The 10165-nt window shown below is 49.0% G+C and overlaps 2 protein-coding genes across 2 annotated transcripts; one reads left to right on the forward strand and one right to left on the reverse strand.

Moving 5' to 3' along the window:
• The first annotated feature begins 1824 nt into the window (after positions 1-1824).
• On the forward strand, positions 1825-4737 carry LOC127344179 (cyclin-B1-1). Its single transcript, XM_051370399.2, has 9 exons — positions 1825-2109; positions 2565-2694; positions 2778-2871; positions 2965-3141; positions 3230-3337; positions 3425-3673; positions 3766-3939; positions 4027-4205; positions 4298-4737. Exons 1-9 carry the CDS (start codon positions 2055-2057, stop codon positions 4431-4433), a joined length of 1302 nt encoding a protein of 433 aa, XP_051226359.1. The 5' UTR covers positions 1825-2054; the 3' UTR covers positions 4434-4737.
• Positions 4738-5120: 383 nt separating this feature from the next.
• Positions 5121-9114, reverse strand: LOC127344178 (UDP-glycosyltransferase 87A2). Its single transcript, XM_051370397.1, has 2 exons — positions 8529-9114; positions 5121-6265 (listed from the first exon to the last, which is right to left on the reverse strand). The coding sequence occupies exons 1-2, from the start codon at positions 9049-9051 to the stop codon at positions 5325-5327; spliced, it is 1464 nt and encodes a 487-aa protein (XP_051226357.1). The 5' UTR covers positions 9052-9114; the 3' UTR covers positions 5121-5324.
• Positions 9115-10165: the final 1051 nt, after the last annotated feature.

The raw sequence follows: 10165 nt of genomic DNA on the forward strand, positions 1-10165 counted from the left end.
CATTATCCAACGGAGGTTGTTGGGCAATGGGAGATTGGACAATGGGAGATTGGGTGGCCTCTTCTTGGCTCATGGGTGGAGGAGTCCTCTCTCGAACGGGGGAGGAGGGCCGGTTAAGGTCAAGCTCGATACAAGCCTCAACCGTCTTGGTTGCAAACAACTCCAAAGCCTTATCTTGTGACCCGGCCACCGTCTCCTTGTAAATGGACCAACGTTGCTCGGAGTTGATACGCATTATCTTCCAACGGGTGTGCATTCCAAACCCCACATTATGCCTTCCCTCTAGCTCAACACCATCATTTGGCTCATTCCAATTCAACTCAACCCTAACTTGTGCTACCACCTCCGCAAAGCTAGGGCTAACGTCAAACACCAAGTCAACCTCTTCCGGGTCCGGCTCTATGTTTCCCTTCAAGAAAGCATCCTTCTCCACATGATGAACATGGACAATTCTATCCATCCCCCTAGCATAATATGAACAACACATACATACATGTGTTCATTAGTTACCATAATCAACATAATCTACCCATACAAACTAGCACACTACCATTTCTTCTACTTCAACAACCCTAACATCCAACCAAATCCATCTCCACCCTCAAATCAACCAAATCCACATCTAGGGTTTCATATATACATTGGAGCAAATACACAAAATCAATGGATGAAAAGAGGGGAAACGGAGGAGATTACCTCAAGCAACGAGTTGGGAACGATCTCCACGGACAGATCTGACGATTTGGTGGTTGATTTGGTGGGGGGGAGAGAGGGGGAGAGAGAAAACCGGGCGCCTTTGAGAAAAGAACAAGAACAGAGGGAGGAGAAAGAAGAACTGGTCGGGCTGGGCTGGGCGCGCGCGGCCAAACTTAAGTGGATGTGTGGCGCCCTTGCCACGGGCGCCACACTTTCAAAGTGTGGCGCCGGCGACAGCGGCGCCACTCGTGCTGCCACGTCGGGTCGGGGTCACCAGCTCAGCGTCGACGGGCCACGTCGGATGGGTGTGTGGCGCCAGGGCCAGGGGCGCCACATGGGCATGTGTGGCGCCCGTGAGGGGGGCGCCACACAAAATGGTTAGATCCGTGAAATAGTTTCGCCGGAGGGTCAGTCTGTGCTATAGTTTGACAAAAGGGTTATTTTTGTGCAAATCGCCACTCGAAATATGGTGCTTTGGATAAGTGTCAGCTTGTGAGATGGCTTCATACTACACAAGTATAGCTAATGGCTTTTTTTTCCTTGCACATGGAATAAATCTAATTGTAAAAACATCTAGAATTAGTTGTGAGTATAGTATTGGTTGGTATCGACAACAAAAATTGTTGACGGTTTTCAATTTTTTTGCAATAGTTGAAGTTTTCCATATTCTTAGAAAAAACAAAGAAAAAGATGTGGCAGCCTTCCTTCGCAACCTAGACCATGTGTTAGACGAGTGCCAAAACTATGTGCCAATCTCTCGTGAAACAAAAGAAGAAGAAAAAACGATACCGCATTGAAGTTCTCAAATCTTTCGTATATACGAGATCTCCCAATAACTCTAGCCAATAAATTCTTACCATGTAAAATGCAACTCCAGCATAGCACGAAACAACTCATCCAATTGAACCAATTATAGGAATATAAGCAAGAAAAAGGTCGTCCCCTTTCCAGCTAGGAAGCAACCCCAAACGGCTAGTTTCCGGCCCCGTAAAATCTCAGCCGTCCGATCCCCCGCTCCCTACCGTTGATCTCCGAAACCCTGCCGACCGTTGGAGCCGCTCCTCCTCCGCTCCGCCTAAAGCCACGCCGCCGACCAGACGCCGCCCGTCGTTATATCCCCTCCCTTCCGCCAGAAGCCGCCCGTCGTTATATCCGCTCCAAGATCCATCCATCACGCTCACGCCACCGATTAACCAAGGCAAGAAGGCAGAGAGAGAGAGAGTGACGCAAGAAACGCCGTAGAGCACGCCGGAGCCGTGGCTGCGCTCGCCGGCGGGGAAGAGGGGTCGCGGGTTGCGCGTCTCCAGTCGTTCTTCTCCACCGTGCTCTCGGGGTTCTTTGGCCAGGGCGAGGAGGAGATGGCCACGCGCAACCAGAACGTCGCTGCCGCTCCGCAGCAGCAGCAGAACAGAGGTGAGCCAACGGATCTTGTTCTTTGGCGTGTGGTTCTTTGCCGGGGGTGGGTTCTTGGTTTTTGCTCCTTCGGCTACAAGATGAAATCCTGTACGATGGATTGGGTTTTGGCGTGCTTGGCTTGAATCTTGCTTGGTTCTTCGTTTGTTCCGGCCGGTTTCTTGAATCTTGTCTGATTTATCTTCTATTGGTCTGCAGCTTCCGAATATAGAAATCTAAAGAAATATTTGATGTATTTTTTCTCCACAATTTCTGAAGAAAGCTTAGGTTCCTTCCCAGTTTCTGTTCGATTCATTGCTCAAGAATCTACCTTCGATCTTGGTCTGAAGCTTCAGAGTAGAACTTCTGAAGAAAGATTTCGTTTTGGTGTTGATATGGCTTTTCTCGTTCTTGGTCTGTCCGACGAAGGAATCGAATTTCTCATAGTAATATTTTTTCTCGTTTCCGCGCTGCAGCGCTAGGTGGTGGTGTCCCCGCTCCGGGAAAGCAGAAGGCCGCCATGGCTGGCAGGCCCGAGACCAACAAGCCTCGGCGGGGCGTCCTGCGCGACATCGGCAACTTCGGCAACGTCCGCGTGCCCGAAGGGTAAGCAAGAAACGGACCGTACCAGTATGATTTCCCCTTATTGCTATCGAATTTTCCACTCACGCGTTCTTGGAAACGAACAGGAAGCCGCAGCTCCAGGAGCCGGTGAATGCTCACCGCCCCGTGACGAGGAACTTCGGTGCTCAACTCATTAAGAAAGCGCAGGAGAAAGCCAAGGTAGCCTTCCTGCTCCGTTCCTCCTCTATACTGATTACTGAAGCGCTAATTTGGTCTCGTGCTAATCAATCGTCGCTTTGCTTGCTGCTGCAGAATCCGGCGAGGCTGCCCAGAGTCAAGCTCGCCCCTCCTCCCGCTGAGCACGTCATCGAGATCAGCTCCGACTCCGACGTGAGCAAGTCGACGGAGGGCAGCGTCAGCTCCGTCCGCAAGCAATCGAGGAAGAAGGTGATCACCACCTTTACTTCTGTGCTTTCAGCACGCTCCAAGGTGCGTCTTCTGTCCCTCAAAACACTACTCTGTTCGGCACCATGAACCTGTGCAATTAGTCTGATTGGGGTGCCATTGCAACTGCCAGTACGCGGCTCGGGAAGTGATCCAGGACATCGACAAGCTCGACGGCGACAATCAGCTCGCCGTCGTCGACTACATTGAAGATATCTACACGTTTTACAAAGTTGCCGAGGTAATCTTGTGGTCTGCTTGTGTCAGTGTCTGCAAACATTTCGATGATCAGTATCTGAAGGTTGTCATCTTTCCTTTCTTGTTGCAGAATGAGTGCCGCCCCTGCGACTACATCGAATCCCAGGTGGAGATCAACTCCAAGATGCGAGGCATCCTCGCTGACTGGATCATCGAAGTGCATCAAAAGTTCGATCTCATGCCGGAGTCCCTGTACCTTACCATGTACATCATCGACCGGTACCTCTCGATGCAGCCCGTGCTTCGGAGGGAGCTGCAGCTGGTAGGCGTCTCGGCTCTGCTGATCGCCTGCAAGTACGAGGAGATCTGGGCTCCTGAGGTACTAACAAGACTGAAGAACTTAGATCAAGTTGCACTTTCAACTGTCCATCCATCATGTTCTGAATAAATTGCTGTACACTTAATCTGCAGGTGAACGATTTCATCTTGATATCAGACAGTGCCTACACCCGGGAGCAGATACTGAGGATGGAGAAGGCTATTCTGAACAGGCTTCAATGGAACCTGACCGTTCCTACACCATATGTCTTCCTTGTGCGCTTTGCAAAGGCGGCGTCCTCCTCTGATTCGAAGAATGATAAGGAGGTAAAGACTGAACACACCATAAGTAAATTCAGATGTATTTGCAACTGAAAGTGAGTTTGTGTGCTGAAGAAGTTTCTTTGGTTGCAGCTGGAGAACATGGTGTTCTTCTTTGCTGAGCTAGCGCTTATGCAGTACTCGCTGGTGCTGTCCAAGCCCTCCATGGTTGCTGCTGCTGCTGTCTACACAGCCAGGCTCACGCTTAAGAAGACACCTCTGTGGACCGACACCCTCAAGCATCATACTGGCTTCACTGAATCACAGCTGCTGTAAGCATGCACACCTACTGACTTTACTGAATTCTCTTTTTTGCTTAAATGTGTTCAGCGGTACCGACAAGCCTTTTCTGTGATGATTTCAGGGACTGTGCAAAGATCCTCGTGACCTCGCACTCGACTGCCCCTGAGAGCAAGCTGAAGGTGGTCTATAAAAAGTACTCTAGCGAGAAGCTGGGAGGGGTTGCCCTGCGCCCACCTGCAACTGAAATCTGCAAATAAAGAGGATTTCTGGGAATCGTTTTGCTTTAGAGTGTGCAATGGAAGGCGTGTCTGACACTGGATTTGTTGGTTATTTCTTGCTTTTAGAGTGCAAGGAGTGTTTAAAAACTTTGAGATAGTTGCTACGCTGTTTGGTCACAAGTCAGGATATTATCTGACTTTTGACACTACTATTAGGATTTCGTCTGCAGTCCCTGAACTGCCACTTGTGTGATAAAATACACCTTAGTATTGGTGTATATAGATGTGTTTTTCTGAATTGTATGGTGACAGTTCTGAATAAGCATGAATGGTGAACTCCCAAGTCTGTCCTGCAGAATTGCTGCTAAGGTGTTTGGTCAATATTATCTGGCTTTAGATGATTACTTTACCCCGCACTTCTGTGTGACAGATTAAAAAAAGCATTAATCTGGGAAGCTTTTCATACATTCACCTTTCTAAATTTTGATAGTTCTGTCTTCTGAATTTTCCCGTGAGAAGTTGTAGGTTTACAACTGTTATTCGTAATTTGAACCTTTACAATTTAAATTAGCAGTTCATAGCTGAAGTTTGCAGATTAGATCTTCAGTCTTAGCTTGAACAATGAAACTCCATAATCAGAATATTGCACTCCATTCGCAAAAAAAGAAAGAATATTGCACTAACAATCAGAATACTGCACTAACAGTTTGACAAAACAAGCTCGCAGATAAAAAAAGATCAGTCTTAATGATGAACAGGTTTGCAGACAATTATTTTCCTCCCAGTATGTTTTGAAACGTTTCCTTTATAAATAATCAATCAGCTTAGCTTACAATGGCACTGATTATGTAGCTACTTTGCAAAATCCTCATTAAGAGTACCCGAAGACACATCAAAACCAATGTCAATCAAATGGATAAATGATACAGTTCAAGCACTACTTTCAGAACATTGCTGATCGAGTTCCATACATTGTGATGAGCATACCATTTCCATCAATGAGCTGAGATTGTTGTATGAAGATCCACCCTTTTGAACTGCTCTAACAGAATCCTCTTTCCACTCAAGGGCACGTCTTCTTATTGCCTTTGTGTCAGCTTCATCACTGGCCATCAGCTTCTTAATAGCCTTTGCAATCTCCTCGCTGTCGATCAGACGATCCTTATCAGTCCAATCTCGCAGCTCCAGCCCAGTCTTCCATTCTTCAACAATTAGACGGCTGTCAATTGGTTGATCAAAGAACAATGGTAGGGTGAGCATAGGTACACCAGCAAAGACAGCTTCAAGCGTCGAGTTCATCCCGCAATGTGTGAGGAAACCACCAATCGAAGGATGGCACAAGACCTTTAGCTGGTCGCACCATGCCAGTGTCATGCCCCTATTGGTGTCGCCGACAAGTTCTCGCACCCCAGCAGGTTGTTCACGAAGAATCCATAAGAACCTAACCTTGCTTGCTGCAAGTCCCAGCGCGATCTCGTCAAGCTGAGAGGCTGACACAGAGAGAAAGCTTCCAAGGGAGACATATAGCACCGAGTTCACGGGTTGAGAGTCCAACCAGGTGAAGCAGTCTCCTCGACTGGTAAGCTCTCCATTGGACTTGGAATGCTGGTCTTCAAGGGTCATGTAGGGAACGCAGGGCCCAATTGGGAGAACTGGACAGGGGAGTGCTGATCTTAGGGAGTCGATGATACTGGCCTCAAGCTCGTACATAGTGGTGAATAGGAGGCATTGTGCGTTCCTAATGCTAGAGACAACTGTGAGGACATGCTTTACTGTTCTCTCATTGTGGATTAGGGGCTTGAGGTCAGATAAGGTTATTGAGCTTGAAGCCAGGTCCGGTACACACTGATCGAGTCTCTGCTCAGATTTCTCTGCAGGAAAACAAAAGATGAATGAGGAATGTTGCAAGCTGCCATTTAGATTTTATCTACTCCCTCCGTCCCACATAGGTTGTCTGAGATTTGTCAGATTTTGGATGTATCTAGACACTAAATAGCATCTAGATGCATCTAAATTTTTACAAATCTTAGACAATCTTCATGAGACGGAATGATTGTAAAAATAAAAGCACCAGGAATGGAAACCATGTGATTGTACTACGTGATATGAATTTTGGTAGTCTTGGACGTTGGAGTAAAACTGGCTGAGGAAAACTGAACAAGAATTTGCTATTTCTGCTTACATCATTTGAGTACTAGTTTTGGGCTTGCTCAGTTTTGGTTATTTGACCTATACATTGAAAAGAACAACTACTGAAGCGTTTAGCCTACAAACAGAAATTAAAACATAAATTTGGTGTATCCTTCTAGTAATAGCATGTGCTACGAATTTAAGAACACGAATATATGCAGAGTAACGTGTGATTAACAGCTCATTTTTCATGTTTACCAATGTTTTATTGACCAGGCTAGTCCATCTTTGCCCCCATGAGTCTGAAACGCTTTGAAGTGTGCACATAAGCAATGACACTTGAATCAATAATAAGTAATCTGTGTATGCTGCTGCTTAGCATGTATAATTTGACAGAGTTATCATGTATCCATAGTTTATCTGAATATGTACCGATAAATCAGACAGTAATACCTAAAGATCAGGGTGGTCTTGGGGTTCTGAATTTGGACATAATGAACATTGCTTTACTGTCAAAGTGGCTCTGGAAGTTATTTAATAGCTCAGGCCTATGGCAGACTATTATTAAGAAAAAATACCTGGGAGATTCAACTTTGAGACAAGTGACTTACAGAAATGGAGACTCTCATTTCTGGCAAGGCTTACTAGAAGGTAAATCTTTATTTCTTAGTTGTTGTAAGTTTCAAACTGGTGATGGTCGCAGTGTGAGCTTTTGGGAAGATAATTGGCTAGGAGATTTTACTCATTCAGCTAGCTTCCCTAGACTTTTTGTGATTAGCCTTGAGCCAAGTATTACGGGGAGGAAAGCTTTTGATAATGGTCTAGATAATATGAGATTTAGAAGAGCTATAATTGGTGTCAGGAAAGAGTTGTGGATAAATCTAAAAAAGCTCTGTGTGAATGTTTCTTTTTCAAATGAACAGGACGGTTTATACTGGCTGTTAACTGACTCGGGGCAATTCAGCACAAAGTCTTTTTATCTAGCTTTACAGAATTATGGTTCTGTTCCGCAGAAGTTTTTGTGGAAAATTAAAATCCCCCTGCGGATTAAGACATTTATTTGGTTGGTGTTTAAAAAAAACATTTTAACCAAGGATGTGCTTATGCATAGAGGAGGGAAGTGTGATCCACAATGTTTGTTTTGTGGGAAGAATGAAACCATTGATCATCTACTTTTCGCATGTCGCTGGCTTGGTATATGTGGAATATTGTCAGTTGTGCTCTTGGTGTAAGTTGTCAGTTTAATAATGTGGAAGAATGCCTACTGATTTGGCTTAAGCAATATTCTGGGAATAAGAAAAAAATCATCACGGTTGGAGTATCTGCGGTGTTGTGGAGTATATAGAAAGCTAGGAACATGGCCTGCTTTCAGCAAACTTTGCCTAGTGATCCCTCTGTAGTTCTTTTCCAAGCCTGTTACTGGATTGATCTTTGGAGTAACTTGCAGGTGAAAGGAGGACGTAAAAATGGAATTACAACGGGGCGCAAAGTTGTTGGAGCAGGTTGCGTCTGAAATCTTCAAGGATAGAAGTAGGTGGGCGACCTGGATCCCCCGGTTGGAGTGATGCTGAGTTTTTGGGGAACAATGGACGCGTTGCTGAGGATTTGGAGGAAACTGATTTTTCGAACTAGTCATGACATTCGCCTGTAGAGAGAGTTCCTGAAAGTTGTACTAGTAGTTTTAAGCTCCTTAAGCTTTTTATATGTGATCTTCCTTAAGCTTTTTACTCGTATATGTGATCTCTTCATATGTTGATGCCTTAGCTAGCTCGAAACCCCTCTTTTATTTTCGTTTTGAGGTGGTTGCTGTGTAAGGAGGATATCTGTTCTGTGATTTCTATAAAAATCAGACAGTACCAGATGCAAACCCAACAGGTAGAGTAATCAATATTGTCTGAATGTAAAAATAAATTATTTTTTTGAATGCAGTGTAAAAATAAATCAGGTGACATCAGCTTATCAGAAATGGTTGGAAGCAGCACGTATTGGAAGGAGGAACCTGACCTGCTGTGGCCCCGGCGGCCGGGGCGCGCTCGTCGGCAAGGCACGCTTGGATGCAGTCGAAGTGGTGGTAGGCGTAGAAGAAGGAGGCGGACATGGGGAAGAGCGAGCAGACCGGGACGCCCCTCAGGTTGCCAACGCCCACGACCCACGGCACGTAGCTGTCGGCCACGAGCGCGGCGACCGGCGGGCCCTCCTCCTCCTCGAGGCGGTCGAGCAGGCGCTCGAAGGGCGCCTCCATCTCGGTGGCGACAGCGTCGAGGAAGCCCGTGTGGTCGGCGGCGCGGCCGTGCTCGGAGGGGATGACGTTGGGGATGGCGCGCAGGCGGATGCCGGCCGGCAGCGGCGCGGCGGCGGCGGAGGAGGAGAGGATGAGGCCGAGCCACTCCTCGGTGACGACGAAGGTGACCTCGGCGCCGCGCGCGGCGAGGAGGCGGCACAGGTTCATCATGGCGTTGACGTGGCCCCGGCCGGGGAACGGCACCGCCACAATGTGGCAGCGGCGCCGCTCGTCCGTGGCGGCCATCTCGTTCCGGCTGAGTGCTGCGCTGGTGTGTGTTTGCGGGGCTGTGGCTCTGTCGTTGCAATGCCGAACGCACGAGGGAAGCGTGCAGTGTTGCGAATTGCGGCTCTCGTGCTGGCGACTTTGGACGGAGCCATTGATTTTTCAAGTAAAGACAAAAGAAACCAGAGCAACCAGCTTTTTTTTGACAGAGAACAACCGCTAATGCAAGCCAAGCTAGAAGGTGGTGTTAGTCGCTCTCCAGCGGCCACCCATCCCGCGGCCATGCGTTCGTGTGGCGGACAAAACCGAGGTCCAACGCGGCCACGTATCGTAAATGCAGATCGCCGCGGTGTCCGGGACGACCCAAATCCGGCCCAAATCTGGGACGCGGATGGCACGCGACGTCCTCGCGTGTCCGCCTAGTCGCCTGCTCGACTCCCTAGGCCCAGCTGTCGGTGGCGCGCGTCCTATTAAATGTGGACTGGCAGGGATCTGTCCCTGTCCAGTCCACTTTCCTACTATGCTCGACAGTTCCCCACGCATGCGCAACCCTAGCAACCACCGTCATGGCCCCAAAGAGGGCTTTCGCTCCCGACGCCAACGACGGCGAGGCGAGCAGCAGCCGCTGTCCTCCGTCGGCACTGAGGGCTAGGGGACACGCGGCGGTCTCTACATCGGAGAGGCCGCCCGCGTCGGCGCAGCATTGGCGCAACCCACGCCGCTGCTGCCGAAGCCGGAGGAGGAAGTCGACCCGGAGATGCGCGCCGCTCTGGCGCTGTCCAAGGCAGAGGACGATGCCAAATGGCCGCATCTCGCGGAGGTCATCCGTGCATCCGTGATGGACGAGGAGGCCCGGCAGACGGTCGTGGACGCCGAGGCCTGAGCGTTGCTCGACCAGGCCCGCCGGGAGGACGAAGCGCGGCGGGGGCGCGTGGAGGCCAGGCTCCAGCACGAGGAGGAGAGGCGCCAGGAGGAGAGGCCCCTGGCGGAGCAGGAGAGGCGCCGGGAGGCTAGGCGCCTCGCATGGCAGGAGATGCAGTATCGTCTCAGGGAGGAGGCGAAGCTGCGGGCTGCTGCGGCGGGCGGCTCCGGATCCCCACTCGGCCTGGGAAGAGGCCCAGTGGTCGCCGTGGCC

Source organism: Lolium perenne, chromosome 3 (genome assembly GCF_019359855.2).
Source record: "Lolium perenne isolate Kyuss_39 chromosome 3, Kyuss_2.0, whole genome shotgun sequence".
Taxonomy (NCBI): domain Eukaryota; kingdom Viridiplantae; phylum Streptophyta; class Magnoliopsida; order Poales; family Poaceae; genus Lolium; species Lolium perenne.